General features: G+C 47.7%; 1 protein-coding gene across 4 annotated transcripts in view; it reads right to left on the reverse strand.

Annotated features, from left to right (window-relative positions):
- Positions 1-11: 11 nt before the first annotated feature.
- The window catches only part of LOC111146025 (family with sequence similarity 219 member A), a 54,863-nt gene continuing 33,876 nt past the window's right edge, over positions 12-20,998 (reverse strand). Inside the window, exons 2-6 of one of the 4 annotated variants that reach the window (XM_022501395.1) lie at positions 7,355-7,454; positions 4,459-4,561; positions 4,155-4,235; positions 3,470-3,524; positions 12-2,919 (exon numbers count right to left, since the gene is read on the reverse strand). In XM_022501395.1, the coding sequence (XP_022357103.1) occupies positions 2,761-2,919; positions 3,470-3,524; positions 4,155-4,235; positions 4,459-4,561; positions 7,355-7,454 (498 nt within the window). In that variant the 3' untranslated portion in view covers positions 12-2,760. The remainder of the gene's footprint in view (positions 2,920-3,469; positions 3,525-4,154; positions 4,236-4,458; positions 4,562-7,354; positions 7,455-20,998) is intronic. The other 3 variants (XM_022501394.1, XM_022501392.1, XM_022501391.1) reach the window with 3 other exon arrangements.

Genomic DNA, 20,998 nt, shown 5'->3' on the forward strand with positions numbered 1-20,998 from the left:
TTGAGGCTGGCTTGTTTGATGCTTTTAATATCATTATTTGTGTTACACGATACACAACCAAGGGTGATGGTCAATACTGCGATGGAAATGTTAAAAAAAATATTATACACGGCTCATGTCTTCCACACACCTTCCTGGAAATAAATTAGTGAGCACGGAGAAACCTGGCTGGTTGGCAGCCAGAGCTGAGGGTAGAGGGAGTGTTAAGGCAGTATCTACAAGGGGGAAGGATGATGGGGCTGGTGGGGGGGGGGCAAGCTAAGGCCTCAATTCCACCCCTCCAACATCCCAGACAGGGAAGGAGGGACCCACACACTCTACTAGACCCAGAAGATGCTGGCTACCAGCTTCCTACTTCTCTCCACTTGTACACTGCCTCAGCTGGAAGCCCTTGCCTGCCAGGGAACTAGTGTGTCCTGTGGGTAGGGTGCCTCAGGGCCAGAGAGGTCGAGCAGTGGGCCAGTCATAGAGCAAGTCAGCAGCAAAGGCAGTAGTTGAAATGAGCCCTCATGGGGGCCCTGCCCGGAAGAGAGGAGGTACCCATGTTCTAGAAGGGTGAGTCAGGGAGCCCAGGGTAATGATAGTAGTGGTAGGAAGCTTGACTATGGGGCCCAGCTGATGGGATGGGGATGCTGACCAGGGTGGCAGAGAGAGATTCAGATGGGAGCCAGTATGGATCTTGTAGGCCCTGCAGGTGCCTTCTTTGTCCCTGCTTTCCTTTGGCATTTTCTACTCACCTAACCAGGGTCCCTGCACTCGAGGAAGTAGGAGAAGGTGGAGGAACTGAGGGTAGAAAGCTGCACCTCAAAACTTTGGAGCTGGCAGCCTGGGGGTGTGGTGCGTGGAGAGGGGCTACCCTTCTCAAGCTAGCAGCCTTATTCTCTCTTCTCACTACCCTCCCCTCCTTTCAGCTCCCCTCTCCCAGGAATGGCAGCCAGGGAGTGGGCTGTGCAGGTGTCTTCTGCACACTTGCGACACATGAGTGGTATATATGAGAGTGGATACACCAGCGTGTGTGGGCTGTCAGCATGGAGGAATGGGGAGTGTACACCCTGGTCTTGGGATATGGGGTTTGTGAGGCATAAGACCTGAGCAGTCTTAGGCTCTCTGTGCTTTCGTGTTTCTTCACATGGGGCAGGTCTCTATTGCCTAGTTCAGGGGCGGGGGGCTTGGTCACCTCCTCCCTCTGATTTTCATCCTCAGCTTTTCTGTTCTCCCCCTCCCCACCCCAGCAGCAGCAGCAGCAGCAGCAGCACACGCACTCTGACTCCCAGATGCCGCACAGAGCTACACACACAACATATACTCCCCTCCCCACATACATGTTCATGGAATACACATGTATTCCCAAATAGATCCCAAACACACACAGGTCCCTCAGGAACTTCCCCTCTCCTTTCCACACAGAAACAGAACTCAGGAAGCCCCACAAGTGTATTCAGACACATGGAGACCTGCCTACACACCTCCACAGAAATTCCTATGAAGAAATTCCTTCGTTTGAAAAAACCTTAAGAGTAATTTCAGACCCTGCTCATTTTACAGTTGAGGTAACTGAAGCCCAGAGAACACAAGTGCTTGTTGAGATCATAGAGAGAGTGCTAGCACGAGGGTCACAACCCAAACTTCTGACTCCCAGGCCAGGGCTCGCAGCCCACTGCTGAGCAGCCTCATGTCACTAACAGACCACACAGTCACTTTCCCACCATGGACACGTATGTCCATGAAGAAACAGACACCTGGAGAGACAGGCCCAACACACAGACATAGACACACACCCTGACAGGCTCACACACACATACACACACATTCCGCCAAGTTCTCCCTACCATGCACATGCTACCACTGTTTTCTCCTAAGCTTGCCTCCTTGAAGATTCTTGTGGGGAAGTGGTATCTGGGATCTTGGGCTGGAGAGAGATGGGAATGGGGCTTTCAAGGCCAGCCCTACCTCCTGCTTCCATCCTGGGATGGAGACCAATGAACAGAAGTGTGGGGGGTGGGAGGAGCTGGCAGAGAAATAGATGCATTGGTTGGGGGTGGGTGAGGACAGATCATATCACCCCAAACTGGTCTGTCTCCAAAGCCCACCTTACCCTTCTCCACAACCCAGAGAGCAAGGAAGGGGGTGAATGGGGCAAAGAAGAGGAAGAAGGCAGTGATTCTATGGGGGGAGGGCAGTATCCCACTGGGCAGCTTTGCCAGGCTTCCCATCTGGAGAGGAGGGGGAAACAAATAGTTATATGGGCCGGCAGGGGGCGTGTGGAGGGGGCTCTGAGGTGCTGGGCCTTGCTCCCACTGCCCTGGGTCCTTCTCCCTCCCAGCCCCCTTTCCTTTTCAGGCTGGGGCTGGGGGGCTCATGGCTTTGCTGGGGTGAGGCCAAGCCCCTGGCTTTGTGATCCCTACCCCACTCATTAGCGTTAGCCTCTCTGCTGTCTAGTCCTTCCTCTCCCCCCTGGACAGCAGCTTCAGGGAGGGGGGCAGGGTGCTGGGCATGGTCCCCCAAGTAACTGAACAAACAGCCCCTGCCGCTCCTCAGCCCCCGGGGTGGAGAAAGACCCGGTTTTGGTTTCTCCGGCTCCATGAACACACAGAGGTACACGTCCTACCATAGGAGGAAGCAATGACTGTTACGAGGTTGGCGGCTGTAGGGGGCATGGGGGCCGGGGGCAGGCGGACGAGCTGGGGAGGGGTTGGCCCCTGCCCTGTCCCACCTGGCCCACGGGGGCCCTGCCCCAGGCGGCCGCAGTGGCCCCACCCGCTACTGAATGTGGCAGGCAGTGGAGGACGTGGCCTGGCAGCACATGCAGGTGGGGTTCACAGACTTGGGGGGGATGAGGTCCAGGTCCTCGTCGTCAGGGATCTCGTCTAACCGGTAGCCGTCCTTCAGCAGCTGGATGTTCAAATCTTGGTTGATCTGCTGTAGACAAAGGGGAGGGAGGTCAGGCTCGGGGCAATCCGGAGGTACCACCCACAGCCAGGTGGCACCCCCACTCAGTCCGATCACGCGTTACTGAAAGGCCAAGCTCTGCCTCTTCTTGGGCCTCAGCCTCAGTTCTGGCCTCACGTCCTTACAGGTACATCCCTGAGGCCTCACCTCTCTACAAAGGGCATCCCATTCTAAGGGCAACTTCTGCCTCTGTTAGGCTGGTCCCTATTTCAGGTCTCGCCCAAAGAGTGTCGCCTGGATTTCACACTCCATTCTCTTTAGGAGCCTTGTTTTAACCATGGGCTCAAGCCTCACCCCTAAAACTGGGCTCCCTACACTTGAGGCCAGTGTCTGACAGCCTCTGGGTTCTTTCCGACACTGTTCCATCCCAGGCCCTACCCCATTATGTCCAGTCCCTACAGGACTCCACCTAGCTCTGCCCATTGCTCCTCTCAGGGTGTGATGTGGTGCCCCACCCCTTTTCCTAGATGGAGGTGGTCCTGCTCAGGTACATCTAGGGTCCTAAAGAGTGGGGCCTCACCTCCGCAGAGGAGTAGCCAGAGGAGGAATATCTGGACATATCAAAGTCGTCATCGCTGATGGTGGAAGAAAAGACAGAGAAGTGATTCCCTGATATTAAATGGAAAACTCCCTGTACCCCACCCCATCAGTCTATACCTCCCCTCCCCCACACTTCCAAGTAAACAGCAGATCTAAATAAAGGATTGTGCCCGCTGTGCAAATGCCCAGCTCCCCTAGCCCTGCCCTTCTAAATGAACTGCCCCCTGTAACCTTCTAAACACCTGTTACTTGCCTCACCCCGATTCCGCTCACCTCTTTTCTAGGCTCAAATCTCCCTGACTTGTTGGGTTTCCCCAAAGTTCAAGTGTAGCCAGGCACACTGCCAGCAGCAGGGCTCCTCCCTTAGAAGGAGCAGGATGTTGGACATCGCATCAGGGCCCAGTCAAGGGGCAGCGATAGCATCAGTCGTCTCAGGACAGTATCAGACTGTGCCAGTCCCCTTTTCCTCTCTCTGCTCCTTTCCTACTGCCAGATAAAAAAAAATTCCATTCCCGGGGGATTCATCCTTGGAGAGCTCCTGGCTGTCTGAGGAACACCCCACATCCCAATTCTAACAATATAGCAGGTGTGGCTCATAGAGCCCACTTATTCGTTCATAAAGGTTCCTGTGGCTTGCCCGGCTGCCCCAGCATCCTTGTACACACCTGTCCGTGTCAAGGGCTACCAGTGGCTTCTCATCTGGGCTCTGGTCAAGCGAGGAGTAGCCTTTATTGGGGACGACAAGCCTGGGTAGAAAATTTAGGGGATTGGATTGGCAACTGGAGCGCATAGCCTGGTGAGGAACTGGATTGGGCCCAGACCCACCACTTCCCCCTGCCCCTTGGATCCTGTTGAGACTCTCCTCTCACAAAGATGCTGGGCCTGAGGAGGGAGGGAAGAAGGAGAGGCATAGGACCAGCGGAAATAAATGTTACTGGCAGGGTCTGGGTGGGGTAGGGGGACCTCTACCTTGTCCGGGCCATGACATTGTTCTTCTTGGGTTGCTGGTTGACGGGGCTACCCATGCTGCCATTCTTCAGGGAGCCCTTCCGGGCCAGCTCCCGCTGCTTCTCTGCAGGAGAACATGGGAAGGAAGCTGTGTCCTGCTCCCAGGGCCACCCTACCTTACTGCTTAGGACTGACTGGGCTGGGCCTCCGCTGTGAACCCCCTTGCTTCTCTAGGAACCGAGGCAGGGATTCCAGGATCACCCTGGTTCTTGGAGGAGACAGTACTTGGTCCTGCACAACCTGAGGCAGATAGTAAGAGGCAATAGGAAGAGGATGACCCCTGTCTTCCAGAAGCTGTACTCCTATGGGGGGCAGTTAGTGTATACTTGATTCCAGAGAAAGGCTGGGGAAGGAGTGAGGAAGCAGAAGGATGGAGAAGTCAGGGCGCCTTGGATGTGATACTGTGAGCTGGAGAGAGGAGGGGATTCTAGGAAGGAGGGACAGCATATACAAAAACACATTTATCAGTAAGCAAAATAAGTATGGATCCAGATGGGATGGAGGGGTAAAGCTGGAGGGAGGTCAAATATTAGACAAATAGGATATGTTTATTCAGTCATTCATTTATTTACCATTCACCATTATGTCTTAGGTCCTGTGTTAAGGGTTTGGGGGCTCCCTCTGGTTACAGACTCAGAGCTTGAAGGCCTTGAATGACAGACAAAGGAACTTGGGATTAATGCAGAAGCCAAAGGAGCTACTGAAGTTGTGGTGTGGGAGGGGAAGAATGGGGCTGGCAGGGTAAAGAGCAAGAGGCTGGGGAGCTGCTACACTTGTGCTAGCCTTTGAGTTCTCCAAGGCTCTAGAGTCTACCAGATCTGTGGGGCTGGCTACCAGGTGACCCACTGTCTGGTATGTGGCAGTGTTACCAGTAGCAAGTAGCTGCCTGGGCTCTGGAGGGGGCCTGCCTCCCCTTTCCTACTCATCTTAAGCCCAGGTGTGGGAAAAGGGACTGCTGGGTGGAGATGGATGCTATGGGAAAGCTTTCATAAAATAACCACTAGCTCCAGAAAGGCAGGATGGAATGGGACTTTCCAGCTACCGTGACTCTGAAATTTCCCCTGACCTCCATGTCTCTTAGTTTCTCATCTCTCAGTCTCTGACCCTCTGTCTTTGCCACTGCTCCTCCTCTGACTCCAGTTTTTTCCAGCTTCTTTCCAGGGGGCAGCAGCTGCCATTACCATTCTAAGACTCTAGGGGGTGCAATTTGCCTGAAAGTTCCCAGTGGTGATTTTCCTTGGTGCAACTGGGACAAGGTTCTGAGTTTTCATGAGGAGCTTTGCTGGTAATATAACGGGGAGGAAAAAAAGCGTTATTTCAAAAGCATGTTGGAATTGTTTGAAATAGTGAAAAAAAATGCAAACAATAAACTGGCAAAACCAAACTATGGACTACTATGCAACCATTTAAAAGTGTGAAGTCATTCTTTATAAACTGACATTTCCAGGGGCTCCAAGGCATTAAATGGAAAACAAAAACAAAAACAAAGTTTCAGAAAATGTGTACAGTATGATACCCCTTATGCTAAAATATAAAATAAAACAAGAAAAACTAAGAAAAGCTTAAAATGATTATCCCTGGGGAGGAGAATATAGTAGAGGGAGGAATAGAAAGTTACACTTGTTAAAATACTTGTATTGTTAAACAATAACAAATAAAACTGGCTGTAGTTTGAGTCTGGTGTCTTGGGAAGATGAACAAATCCACTGAGAGAACTGCTCTCATTTAGAAAAACAGCCTGAGGAGATCCCTGGATGTGGTCTGGAATGAGAGAAGCAAGATAAACACAAAACAAAACAAGAAAAAACAAAACAAAACAAAACAAAAACACCCCCCATACACACACACCACAAGAAAAGAAAACAAACAAACAAACCAACCAGAAAAACTGAATAAAAGAATAGGATTCTGTGAAGAGGAGCTCCAGCAGCTACAGAAGGAAAACGTTTTACAACAGATGGAAAAAGGATCCAAAGAGGAGGGGTCTAGTATTTAGTGGGCAGTCAGAGTCTGAGGAGAAAATGGCCAAGAGGGTCGCAGGGATGGCAGAGGAGTTTTGAAGGACAGTCATGAGTTATATTTAATTGTAACTGTTTCCTAGATGCACTGTGCTGTAATTCTTCATGAAACCAAAATTTAGTAAGTCTGGTATATGCGGCAGCTTTTGGTGAGTGAAATTTTGACCCCTGAAGGGAGAAGGGCAATGTCTGCAGAGGGTGAAGTGAGAAGAGCAGCTGTGGGAGCTATGGGCAGTGGCTGGGAGCCAAGTGGCTTTAAAGAAGCACGCAGCTTCCGACTGACTTTGGAATGGACGTGAAATAACCCCCCAAAGGAAAGGTGTCCCTGGAAAGGGGGTGGGGAGATATTTGGGCTTGCTAAAAAACCAAGGGAAAGCTCCTCAAAACAAGAGCCAACCAGGCCCTGAAGATCTCTAGATGGGTGAGGAAGGAATAGGGAGAGGATCTCGGCTTCTAGGTTTTGGGATCCTTTCTGCCCCTCAAACAGAATAACTGACACCTACCTCTAAGGCAGTTTCCTCCAAGCCTGGCCCAGTGTTTGATGGGACTTCTAACCCTCTCTCTGGGGTTCCATGGTTTTATCCCTGAAGCTATTCCCTGGAACACCTGGACTCTTCTTGGCCTCAGAGAGGCTTCCTAGAGCTTTGGGTCCTGCGGAGAACTGTAACTTCCCTCTTTGCCTTGCAGGAGATAAGGTGTCTGGCAGTGCCAATGACTTGGTGGCTTGCATCTTGCAATCATCTACTCTGGGTTGGTTTATTTGTGCCACCTCACTGCAGACCCAGCCCAGAGCACCTTGTCCACTCCCCACATCTCCCTCACCCCCCAGACACACTCACCCAGCTTCACTTGGAGCGGGGATGGTTTGTAATTCATGGCTACTGACTCACCCTCCCGGGCGTCACAGTCCCCGTCTGAGATGGAGGCGGCGGCTGGGTCCTGTGAGGAGAAAGCAGAGACAGAAAGTTATTAGGTAGTGAATATATGGGGGTGCTCTCAGTCCTGAAGCTGGTCTTCCCACCAGTCATCTGGGGACACTCCCCCCCGGCAGTATACAGGCCACTCAAGGATGGAAGGGCAGACCCATACATGCTGGAAGAAGACCCTGACCTGGGTAAAAGCCGCGGATCTCAGCCCCACTTGCACCCACCTGGGTGTCTGTCTTCAAAGACCTGTGTGAGCCAGCCTCTTCCCAGAAAGCCTACTGTTTGATTCCTTAAATACATAGGATCTCCTTGTCCAACCTCCCAAGTTGCCCTGTTCCTCAGAGGCCTTCCTATATACTTGTTTGGAAAGGCCATTCTAGGTTCCTGTGAGTTTAAGTCTGGATTAAGGTCAGAGTAGATGCTCCCTAAGATAGGGTTCTCCTTCTGTTTCCCCTAGCACTGGATGGGTCCTTTCACTGGATCCAGAGAACTAACTGGCCAAGCCAAACCAGACTTCAAGACTATAGACAATGGACAAAAGAGTTCTCATGAGAACTTCATTTCACAGATGAATCCTAAAGAGTGTCACCTGAAGGGTTGGCTGGGTATGGTAGGTGAGAACATGAATAATGGCAAATCACCTGGGGACCAGTTAGTCCTGTGCTACTCAGTAATCAGGCATAACTGTTTCCTCCAAAATACTCCAAGCCTCTGCTACAAGGCCCAGGGTACTGGTCCACCTTACTGTAGTCAGTTGGAAGGGGCTGCAGTCATGCACATTCTCCCTGAGAAACTGATGACCAAGCACTGACACGGGCATGGCCACTCTAGGCATCTGCCTAGGATTAAAGAATGGTAAACCCAAGCTCTGAGAACTGCAGAGTAGACTCAAGGCTGTGTCTGTTCTGCCTCTGGAGGTGCAGACAGCAGACAGACTCATAGAATGCTTCAGAATTGGCCCCACAGTGTCAGGTCAGGGATCTGAGTGACCCAGCAAGGGAAGGACATAAAACCATTATGGTGTCTTCTGTTCCCTTTAGAATGAGGCAGTGGGGATGAAAACATGCTTGCCATTAAGGGGAAAGGAAAAAGTCTAGAATATTTGGAGGGAAATCCTGGCCTTGCTTGTGTTCCTTCAGGCCATCCAGAGTACAAGACTCTGGGTGGGCTCTGTTGCCACAGTGGTTTGTGGGTTCCTGAAGGCAGAACCTGGGCCTCTGTCCTCTGCTCTGAACCACACCCCTTGGCTGGGACTGTAGGGGGTAGGTCTCAGAACAAGTGGGGTGCTGCAGTGCCTCAGTGCATCTTGGGCAGCTTCCCATGCTGCCATCCTCTCCAATCCTTTATTCTCTGTCTCCTTGTCTCAGTTCCTCCCGAGAGACTCCTAATGGATAGCATTTGTCCCATGCAGACCTGAGCCCTTACACGACTCTCTGTGGCCAAAACAGCCTTGAGGTGCTACCTGTGGGGCACATTAAGACCTGACAGCTGGGGTCTGGCTTTCCCCTTCGGCCACAGGTAGGACTCACTCCCAAAGCAGCTTGAGGGATGACTTCTCAGAGGGTAAAGCCCATAAACATGCCTGTGGGATCCTACCAGGGAAGCACTGGCACCTTTCCAATTTCCTTAGTCACATTACTTTTTCTGTAGCATTTCTCAGATGTCACACATACCATATCCATTTGGATATGGTTTCCTCTTCTGGCTTTGAGGACGCTGTGATCCTTGGCTCATGTTACCTCTTTAACCATCATTTTTTACTCCTCTCACAGCCCTTTGTGTCTTCAGCAGGTTCTGGCCCTCAGCCCACCTCTCCCCTTGGGGAGCCCTGATGTCTCCTACAGTTTACAGTAACATTTTTACAGTGGTGACTTCTAAATCTATGGCCTTCCCAATCATGCATCTTCTCTAGAACCCTCCACCCCATCCATCCATGTAAGCCTCACTGTCCTTTCCCTGGGGGCGATTGTAAACACACAAGCTCCTCAGGCATTTGGGGCTAACCCTTCCCTCCTCGGCACAGATGAGTTCATCAGAGTTGCTTCTCAGTCTGGAGGTACTGGGTGGAAATGGTAACGTGAGACGGAAACTATACAGGAAGAATAGGGTCTGAGTGGGGGATGGGAAGCTGTTGAGCAATTCTGGTCACAAGGACCCACATTTGGTCCTCAATGCCACTGGGAAGGTCTTGGTGGCTTTTGGTCCCTGAGAGAAACTGCCAGTTCTTGTGGGTCATAAGCCAGGGTGCAGAGCCCCAGGCTTGAGAAGTCCCATGCAAAGCCCACCATTCAGCATCTCCCCTGTCACTGTCCATGACAGAAGACCATCTTAATGGCAAGAACAAAGATCTCTGGCACTGTGCCTAAAAATTCAAGTCTTTACTGTGGGCTTCCTGTATGTCTTCCCTGAGAGACACAGCCAATGCACCATGACCATCGCATGGAAATGTAATCAGGTTAAATGTGAAATATTCATGAATGTTAAGTATCAGAGAGAATCCAAGCAGAGGGAAATGTCTGGCTCCAAGAAATCAGGGAGAATTTAAAATGTCCCCCAAGGACATCTGACAGGAGTTAGCTAGATCCGGGAACTAGAGTGGGGATTAGCAAGATTATTAAACACTCAGTAGAGACAGACATTGAAATGCATCTCTAACAGCAACCCATCTTTCTGCAACCCTTCAAACAAATTCTCCACAGACTGCAGAAATGATTAATAACCCAGTCGCAGTGTTTCTGGGACAGGATATATAAGCTAATGGCCAGTCAAAGCCAATATAATTAGACGAAGGCAAAAGTGCCAGAAGAATCCTTGGAGTTGGTCTGGTCCAGTGATTTTCATTAAACTGTGTTCTCTGAACCCTGTGCCTTGGAAGGGGCTGAGTGCAAGAGGGAAGCAACAGTAGTGAGACTGGAGATCCTCTTTTATTTCACTTATACACCAACCTTTCTACAAAATTTTGGTTGGAGAAAGGGTTTTGTTGCAATTATGACAATAACAACAAAATAAAAATCCATTGATTTGAGGAGCCTGGCTGGGTCAGTCAGTAGAGCGAGTGATTCTTGATCTTGGGGTTATGAGTTTTAGCCCCACGCTGGGTGTAGACATTACTTAAAAATAAAATCTTTTAAAAAAAATCCATTGATTTAATCCAATCTGATCCTTTAAAAATGTTTTATTATGAAATTATTAAACTTACACAAAAGTAGAGAAAATAATGTAGTGAGATCCTGGGTACTTATCATCAGCTTCAACAAATTCAATTCATCAACGCATTTTTTTTAATTTATTTTTTAAATTTTTAAAAAGATTTTATTTATTTATTTGATAGACAGAGATCACAAGTAGGCAGAGAGGCAGGCAGAGAGAGAGGAGGAAGCAGGCTCCCCCCTGAGCAGAGAGCCGATGCGGGGCTCGATCCCAGGACCCTGGGATCATGACCTGGGATCATGACCAGGACCCTGAGCTAAGGCAGAGGCTTTAACCTACTGAGCCACCCAGGCACCCCAAACCATTTTTTTTAAAAAAATAAATCTTGTCCCCTCCATTTACTAGCTGTGTAATCTGAGCTTCTGTTTCCTTATCTGTTAAATGGGATGAATATTAATACCTACGTGAAAGGTTCTTGTGAGGCTAAAATAAATCAATAGCTATGAGCACTTTATAGTACATATTAAGCAATATATCTGTGCTAGTTATAAAGGTATTAATAGAGGTTCCTTAAGGCCCACACAATCATGGACATTATGTCCTGGGAGTGACTTGCCCACAGCTGCAGCCGTGGCATCGCACAGGTTGGGACCTGTATCATGTAGGGAAGTATCTGTGGAAAAGGCACTCCCTCCACAGGGTGAGGAGGAGGCTGACCAGGAGGCATTCTGCCTCCCTTCTCTCCTTACTCCTGTACACAGTATTTTCTTCATTCATTTATCAGTGGCAAGCCTGGGGGTCATAAAGATAAACAACAACCAAAAAAAAGTCCCAACCTTAAGGAGTTCCCAGTAATTAACAACAGTGTCAAAAAACCAGATGAGGGGCGCCTGGGTGGCTCAGTCGGTTAAGCGTCTGCCTTCGGCTCCGGTCATGATCCCAGGGTCCTGGGATCAAGCCCCGCATCAGGCTCTCTGTTCAGCAGGGAGCCTGCTTCCTTCCTCTCTGCCTGCCTTTCTGCTACTTGTGCTCTTTCTCTCTGTCAAATAAATAAATAAAATCTTTAAAAAAAAAAAACACAGATGAGTCCCAGAAGATAAATACAGTACTTAGAAATAAGGAAGTCATAAGTGGCCTCAGAAAATACAGTATTAGTTGAAGAGTAGGAACAGAATACAGATTACAGAAGATTTAGGAGGGAAGACGAAAACAGAAAGTAGAAAGAGTGAAGGTAGACATTCTTTCAAGGATCCAGACTGAGAAGAGAAGGAATGAGAAGAAATTATAACCGTAAGGAACTTTGGAGTTGAAAAATTTCTTTGGTCCTACGGAACGCTTGGACAATGTCCTAGACTGAGGCAAAAGAAGCTAGGTAAAAAAGGAGATGTTTGACAGGGCATGGTCCTGGAGGATTCAAGAGGAGATGGAAACAGAGCCTTGGGCCAGAGAAGTAAGGTTCCCTACAGAAATGGAAGGGGGGTAAAGATGAGTGGGGGATGCAGAGAACATGGAAGCAGAAAGGTAGGTGGAAAGTTAAAGGAGTTTATTCCTAAATGCCTTGTAAGGCAAAGGAAGAAGTTGAGTACTAAGAGTGTGGGGGAGAAAAGGGGTACTTGGTGACTGGCCAGAAGAGTAAGGAGATTAGACTGGATGGGCTTCTTAGGTACAAATCCTTATCTTTTACCTAGGTGCCCTTGATGTTGTGACCAGGATGAAAAAACGCTCTCCGTGGTGCTGAACAATTTTGCCCTTGCCTTGTGGACCGAACATGAATGATCCGGAGACATGATTCAGTTTTAGCTTTCCCACAAGAGAGGTAACCTCTGTCCTTACCTCGAAGCACTAATTCTCAGAAAAACAGAAATTTAAATGGATTCAGAATGAAGTATGAAGAGGCAAAGTGTTTGTACCAACATTATCTAAGCTTTCTTTGCCGAACACTGAATTTTCCTCTAGGTTTATGAGGGAGTTGGCAGAGGCAGTTCTGAATTGCGAAAGGCTACCTCTGGAACAGTCCTGTCTGTACCCTGTTCAGTTCCCTTGGGTGGAAGCAGGAATCAGGGCAAACTTAGAGCAGGAACAGGGCCAGGAATAAAGATAACACTGATACGGAAACAGGAGAGCAGGGAAGACCAGGAGCTCAGGCCACTCTCTGACACGTGGGTACAGCAAGATAAGACATCAAAGACCAATTCTTGTTTCTGTCACAATTTGTCCAGAGGTCAGCTCAGAAACTACTGGGGTCTCCTATTTTCAAGGTTATGCCACTCCCCAAAATGTCTCTTGCCAGTGGGTAGAAATAAAGAGGTTTAGATATCATATTTTAGAGAGAGATACAGAAAATACAACTCAATGTCTTTATTTCCAATGTCCATGGCTGGGCAGAAACCTAATCTCCCATCTAAGAATATTCAGTAGCAATGTAGGCATTGGCTAGACCTCTCTACTTCCCTGCTGATGGCTGTTTATTCAGCCTAAAAGGCATTCCCATCTGTTTCTGACTCCACACGTCAACATGAGAATCATGTAACCAATAAAAGCTCTTTTGGTATGAACTGAAGTCCTGAGTCCTATTTCCTAAGTCTGAGTTTTGGGCAGCTCCCACCTTAACTCCCCATCTCCCTTTCTCCAGGAGCTGCCTGCAGTACCAGGCAATTGCCTAGGACTTCTATCTTTTGGGGACATAATAACACCTTTATGGGGCCCACTTATGAAGAAGGACAAATACCTCTCACAAGTGTAAGGTCTTTGGGGGAAGATCAAGGAAACATAAGAGAGACCATCTTTCCAAATGCTGCTAGTGGCTTTTACAAAGAGGGGAAGAGGACTGAAAAAAAAAAAATCTATGAAGCCTAAATTTTTAAGAGGGGCAGAAGATCCTGCCCAGTTCAGAGAGGCCTCTCTTATTAGTCTAAATCTCCTTAATCTCCTAGGTTTTTCACCAAAAGAAGGCTCAATTCAAATAAAGTCAATACACTGAATGTCCACTCTCTTTCCATCTCTGGAGTAGCTACTGGTGGTTGCATGCAAAGCAAAAAAGTATTCTTTCTTTATACATACCACACTTCTGCAGAGGCATTTGGGGGCAAAGTAAATTAACCACAAAGAAGTAGAAAGGATTTTTATGCTACAGCTAGAGTATGAGAACTCAAATTGGTCCTGTGATTAACTGAACATTTTCTGTCTCCTTAAACAGCTTGATGGAATTCATTCCCAAAACAAGCACCACCAGGCTTTAGTATCTTTGTAGCGGCTGTCATTGGGAGAACAAAAATGCAGAAGTGTTCTGCTGACCCCAGGCCTAATAACAATCATAGCCATGACAAGTTTAATAGATTTTTCTTAAAAAAAAAAAAAAAAGAATTTATTTATTTATTTGAGCGAGAAGAGAGGGAGAGCACGTGCAAAAAAGCACGAGCTGGGGGAAGGGGTCAGGGAGAGGGAGAAGCAGGCTCCCTGTTGAGCAGGGAGCCCAATATAGGTCGCGATCCCAGGACCCTGAGATCACGACCTGAGCTGAAGGCAGATGCCTAACAGACTGAGCTACCCAGGTGCCCTTGGATTTTTCTATTATAAAGTAATACATGCTAAAATTTTTTTAAATTCATCTTTAGTTTCACTACCTCGGGACATGCTCTGTTAATGTTCTAGTGTATTTAAGTCTTGTGTGTATAGCACAATAGTAACACTTGGGTTTCCCTCTCTAGGAGCTGGTGTCTCTCTTCATGATTACAGGGTGGGCTCCATGTACCATGTTGGTTCAGTGTGGTCCCATTTTGCTTGGATCAGATGGAGCCAATCAGAGTCTCCCCCAGAATACGAAGTAGGACTAAGAGGAGATGTAAAGTTCAAGACTGTAGGTTAGGTACCAGAGAAAGCCACTGGGCAGGGAGACAAGAATAAAGCTGATGTTCAGAAAGAAGCAGATACAAGAGATAACAGAAAGTCCTTCCTAGGCTCTGGTTCCAGAACTTGCTCCACCCTTCTAAGGCTTGAAGGGTACACCTGTCCTTGAATACTATGAGAAATCCTAGTGTCCTTATAGCTAGTTTCCTTTTTAACTTAGAATAGCTTGAGTTGAAATTTGTTACTATAACCAGAGTGCCAACTAATACACATACCAGAACAACATTAAAAGAAAAACAAACTGGGGTGCCTGGATGGCTCAGTTGGTCAGGCATCCGCCTTCAGCTCGGGTCATGATCTCAGGGTCCTGAGACTGAGCTCTGTGTGTGGTTCCCTGCTGAGCAGGGAGTCTGCTTCTCCCTCTCCCTCTGCTCTTCCCCCCACTCCTCCTCTCTCACTCACTCTCTCAAATAAATAAATAAAAATAAACAAAAACAAACTGTATCTTATATTCTTAATTTTTATTTTTTATTTTTTGAGAGAGACAGAGAGAGAATATAAGTGGAGGGGCAGAGGGAGAGGAATAGAGAGAATCTTTTTTTTTTTAAGATTTTATTTGTTTATTTGACAGAGAGAGATCATAAGCAGGCAGAGAGGCAGGCAGAGAGAGAGAGAGAGAGAAGGAAGCAGGCTCCCCAATGAGCAGAGAGCCCAATGCGGGACTCGATCCCAGGACCCTGAGATCATGACCTGAGCCGAAGGCAGAGGCTTAAACCACTGAGCCACCCAGGCGCCCTTTTTTTTTTTTTAAGATTTTATTTATTTATTTGACAGAGAGAGATCACAAGTAGGCAGAGAGGCAGGCAGAGAGAGAGGGGGGAAGCAGGCTCCCCGCTGAGCAGAGAGCCTGACGCGGGGCTCGATCCCAGGACCCTGGGATCATGACCCGAGCCGAAAGCAGAGCCTTTAACCCACTGAGCCACCCAGGCGCCCGAAGAGAGAGAATCTTAAGCAGGCTCATGACCCTGAGATCAAAACCTGAGCCAAAATCAAGAGTTGGATGCTTAACTGACTGAGCCACCCAGGCACCCCTTATATTCTGGATTTTTAAAAATCAGTAATAGAGTTTAATCAACTCTCCATATTTTTATATGGTTTTTGGAATCATTAGTTTAATGCCTGCATAATATCCATAGAGGGGATGTACAATAACTTTTTTTTTGTACAATAACTTTTTAACCATTCACTTATTTTGGACATTCAGGTTGCTTATAATTTTTCACTATTATAAACAGTGTTATGATGAAATCCATATATATTTGCATTTAAAATAAAAGATTTTATCTTATCCACGTTAGAGAGAGAGAGAGAGACAGTGCGAGTAGGGGGAGGGGCAAAGGGAGAGGAAGAGAGAATCTGAAATAGACTCTGCACTGAGTGTGGAGCCTGATGTGGGGCTCAATCCCATGACCCCCGGATCATGATGTGAGCCAAAACCAAGTCAGCCGCACAAGAGACTGAGCCACCCAGGTGCCCCTAGGATAATTTTTTTTTTTAAGATTTTATTTATTTATTTGACAGACAGAGATCACAAGTAGGCAGAGAGGCAGGCAGAGAGAGAGAGAGGAAAGCAGGTTCCCTGCTGAGCAGAGAGCCCGATATGGGGCTCGATCCCAGGACCCTGGGATCCTGACCTGAGCCGAAGGCAGAGGCTTTAACCCACTGAGCCATCCAGGCACCCCCTAGGATAATTTCTTAAAGTAGAAGTATAAGGTCAAAAAGCAGGAGTGCTTTTAAGATTCTTGATACATTTTCCCAAACTGCTTTCCCAAAGGATTGTTCCAATTTACAATGCCTCCAGTCATGACTGAGGGCTATAGCTGGTTTTTAATATTTTATTTCTCACTGTGTGCCAGGGGATTTCAGGTCATCACATCTATCTATCATCTTGCAAGAGAACTGTGCCTCCTTACTTATCTGATGGCCTCTGGGAAATCCTCTTTCAAAGAAAAGATTTCCCTCTGAGCATCACCTGCTAGACAAAATATGCATGACTTGAGACCATCAATTAAGAACAAAAGAAGAGAAGACTTTGTTACACTGAAGTTTGGGGAAAATTCTAAATGGGGACAGTACTGCCTGGTGTCTGGCCACCATGCTTCAGCTGGTCCTTGACCCGTGCCAGCACATCAGCTGTAGGATCCATGACTAATTGCAGAGCCAGGAGGAAAACTTCACAGAATGAGTATCCCTTGCTTTCAGACCTGGGATAGGAAAAGTCCAGAACCAAAATGGTTCTGGAGTTATCCCAGTGAAAGTGGAAGCTACTACTCCCTTGCCCATTACTTAGTTTTCAAAAATAGCTACTCAGGGGCGCCTGGGTGGCTCAGTCCTTAAGGGTCTGCCTTAGGCTTAGGTCATGATCCCCGGGTCCTGGGATCAAGACTTGTATCAGGCTCCCTGCTTGGTGGGAAGTCTGCTTCTCCCTCTTCACTCCCCCTGCTTGTGTTCCCTCTCTCACCGTGTCTCTCTCTGTCAAATAAATAAATAAAATCTTTTAAAAATAGCTACTCAGAAACTACTCAGGGGAAAAAAAGAATGGTGAAAGATATGAAGCTTGTACTGGGATGGTAAAGGACTAGATTCATTTTTTTAAATGGGGGAGACAAAGGGTCAGTGAGTTTTAAAAAAGATTTAGAATCCTGCTCTGCTTCCTTTATGGTAAGGATTGCTTATCCCAGATTGATGTTCTGCTATTCATTCCCATTCCTACTCACCTGGAACCCTATGACTAAAAAGCCTTTCTTTGGGAGATAGGACAAATACCTCAACTCAGGGACACCCACTGTAGCAGCTGTGTCTTGAAGGAGGCCTAGGGGACAAGCCTCATAACCCAAGAGGCAGAAGTCAGAGCCAGGAATTGAGAAACCTTAGTTCTTCTGGGAGACCTGGCCTGGCCCAGCCCCTGTGACTTTCATCCCTATCCTTAAGTTTATACCCTGAACCAGATGTTCAATAGTCTTCTGCCTTACTTTGGACTAGCTAGAGACACAGGTCTTGGCCGATACAGTCTTGTGACCTGAGGGTTTCCGAGCTCCCTATCCTGCCATACCTCCCTTGGCCCCCATTTCCACCTCTATAGAGAAGACTATCTCACTTAATGACAAAAGGGGTGAAGGCATAAAGTTCTTTAAAAATAGATCAACAATGGTTAAAATGGCGAATTTTACATTATGAAAAAAAAGGTAAGAAAATGGACTGGTAGGGCCTGAGGCAGAAGGAGAAAATGTGTGAGGGTGGGCAGTGGATAGAAGGCAGTCCCTTCTCTCTCTTCATTTTCTTTATTCTCTCTCTTTCTTTTTTGTTTCAGTTTCAGCTAACACAGACTTTGGAGATGAAGCCTATGAAAGGAGGGGGAAATTACTCTAAAATCAAGGGAGCTGGAGGGGTCAAGGGATTCTGGGTTGAGTTTCTGGGGTCCTTCTGCTTATGTAGCGTCCAGAAGAGGGCAAGAAGGGAACCAGATGTTCAGGGCTAACAAAGCTTTAGGAATCTTTTTTTTTTTAAAAAAGGGGGCACCTGGGTGGCTCAGTGGGTTAAAGCCTCTGCCTTCGGCTTGGGTCATGATCCCAGGGTCCTGGGATCGAGCCCCACATCGGGCTTTCTGCTCAGCGGGGACCCTGCTTCCTCCTCTCTCTCTGCCTGCTTCCCTGCCTACTTGTGATCCCTGTCTATCAAATAAATAAATAAAATCTTTTAATTAAAAAAAAAAAAAAGCTTTAGGAATCATGTCTGGAGGATCTTTCAGTTTCCTTCCAGGATATGAATTCTAGTTCCCCAAGGTAAGGACGGAAGCACAGAACATTGAGGAAAGAGGCTGCCCAGGAATCAATAGAGGGCATTTGGTTGGAGAGTCCTTGAGACGGTCCTTCAGCCCCACACATAGTAGGAAGCTGATGCAGGAGAAATGTCAACAAACATTAACATTTGGTCTAGGCCAGACTGACTTGTGGATCTTCACCTGGATCTTGGCCCCAAATCTCACTGGAGAGTTTTTGTAAGTTTCAATTACTCAAGGGCCTAAGCCTGTCCTGCACTGGTTCATGAATCTTTTGGACTCCTTATTTTCCAAGAAAACAAAGTAATAATCTGGCAGTCTATGGGATGTCTTCACACAATTGCCATTTCTGATTCTTTTCCTCTGGACATGGAAGCATAAAAAGCTACCTGTTTGCAATGGACAATGGACTCAGAGGGCTGGTATCAAACAGCTTCTCCCTTCTGTGTAATTTCCTACCTCTTCCTTACCTTTCAGCCTCTTCTAACTCTCTGGCCTTCATTATGCCTGGCAAGCACTTTTGCTCACAAAGACAGCTTGAAGCTCTAAAGCTTAGCTCTCTGGACAGAGCTGTCTCATCTTCTTTCCTTTTTGTCATCCCAATAATTAAATATCAATGAGCTCACCACTTGTTAAAAAACCTCGATAGTCATTGAATACCAACATCTGGCAGGCAGGGAACAATGTACTTTGGGGAGGAAAAAATACCAAGACCAGATTCTTGCCAAGAAGACTTAGTCTAATGGTAAAAAGAAGACAGGAACACAGAATGGCCCATTTAAGGCAGCAAGAGGAGCATGAGAGTCAGGAATGCATGAAGGGTTGTAGAAGCACAGAGGAGAGAGTGATGGTGGTGATGGTTTGTTATCCTCCCTAACATAGAGGGTTGGGCCTGGACAGAAACCTGGTGAAACCAGAGGCTCACCTATTAGGTGGCTGGCAAAGAACAATGACAGTTGAGGCTTAGGGCTAGGACTCTATTCTAATGACTTTTAGTTATTGCTGATGCTACCAGGCATTTAGCCTACTCCGTTTCTGGGGGTGGAGGCAAGTACAACAGGGCCTTTTCTTTACCACTGAGATGCACAAACAACTCTCCCACAGAGAAAGGTCAAGAGGCTCTAGGTGGATGGCTGGGAAGTGTTTCTATTGGGAAACCAAAAAGAGATTCAGAGTCATAAGGGTGCTTAAGAGGGAGATATGGTGGTACTAAAACAAATTCTTGCTGCTTCCAGCCAGGCCTAGGGCCTGCCATCACTCTTACGGGGCATGCTTTGTGCAGCGGAGATGTTCATGTTAAAGGCTCCTGGAGGCTCAGAGCCCAGCCCAGAGAAGGAGGTCAGAGAGGAGAAAGACAGGGTTAACTCTAGGCTCCTAAAGCTCTGAGTTTCTGTTAAGTCAGCTTTGCATGTGTGTGTGTGTGTGTTGCGGGGGGGGGGGGGGGGGGGGGGGGGGAGGGGGGGGGGGGGGGGGGGGGGGGGGGGGGGGGGGGGGGAGAGAGAGAGAAAGAGAGAGAGAGAGAGAGACTTGCCAGTTAGTGAAGGAAGAGTAGGAGGAGGGAAGAATCTAGCCTAGCACAAACTCGAGGCAAGTTCTCAGCTGTGAAGCCAGCTGATTGCTGGTTATGCATCTCTTTAGGGAAACAGTACTTATCTGAACTAGATGGTGCCGGGGTCCCTGTTGGAAGGTCTCCCCAGGCTTATGGTGGTAGAAAGCCTTTCTCTACTCCTCTGTCACTCTGGCTGTTGCAGTGGCAATACCCAGCTAACTCAAAGGTATGATCTCACTCCTGGGGCATCTACAGGAAGGGGCCCTGAAACAATACATAACCAATACTTACCCAAAGAGCCCCCTACAGTTCCATAGCCCATGCCTCTGAGGAACACCTCCTTTGCTCTTACTATACTCCCTCACAGCTCCTCCCCACCTGTGCAGCCTTCATCTCGTCTAGAGAGTTCTGACATAGTCTATGTCCCTCCACACCTGCTGAGCTTTTCTGTGTGCCTGTAGGATACTGCTTCTTAATCACCTGGGGATACTGTTTAAATGCAGATTCCAGTTTAGTAGATCTGAATGGTGCCTAAGTGGCTATATTTCATACCAGCTCCCAAGTGATACCAATGCTCTGAATAGGGTCCACACTTTGAATAGAGGCTCTAGGCCACCCCATCTGCACCCACACCCACACCAGCCCCAGACAACCTTTCAAACAGCCCTCTGCCTCCACCTTAACCTGGTTTTATACTTTTAGTGCCAAGAGAGGACAATGGTTTGGTGGGGGAGGAAAGAGGAGAGAGGACCCAAAGCTTATGTCGGGGAGGCAGGTCTGCTAAGCACTCTGGCTAGGCCAAGGCAGGGAGTTGTTCATAACAATGCAGACCAGGTGCGGTCCTTTTGGAATTCAGCAGATCATTTAGTTAATATTGCTCCAAAACCTGTTACCAACTATATGTACAGCTATGGTGCTTGGTGGTTTGTATATATTACCTCATTTAATCCTCCTAAAAGTAAGGGAAATATCATTCCCATTTTAAAATTGAAGAACCAGGTTATCTAAAGTAATATATTCAAAATCATGCCTTGAAGGTGGTTGGCACTAAAATGTACTTGTCATTTCTTATACCCAAACCCTTCTTAGAGACATAAGATAAAGTCAAGAGATTAACAACACAGAACTTATGCGGCTGTAGGACTGCTGTCTTGTAAAGCAGGTACTTGGAAGG

Source organism: Enhydra lutris, unplaced genomic scaffold (assembly GCF_002288905.1).
Source record: "Enhydra lutris kenyoni isolate GAN:26980312 unplaced genomic scaffold, ASM228890v2 scaffoldscaffold13, whole genome shotgun sequence".
In the NCBI taxonomy this organism is placed as follows: Eukaryota; Metazoa; Chordata; class Mammalia; order Carnivora; family Mustelidae; genus Enhydra; species Enhydra lutris.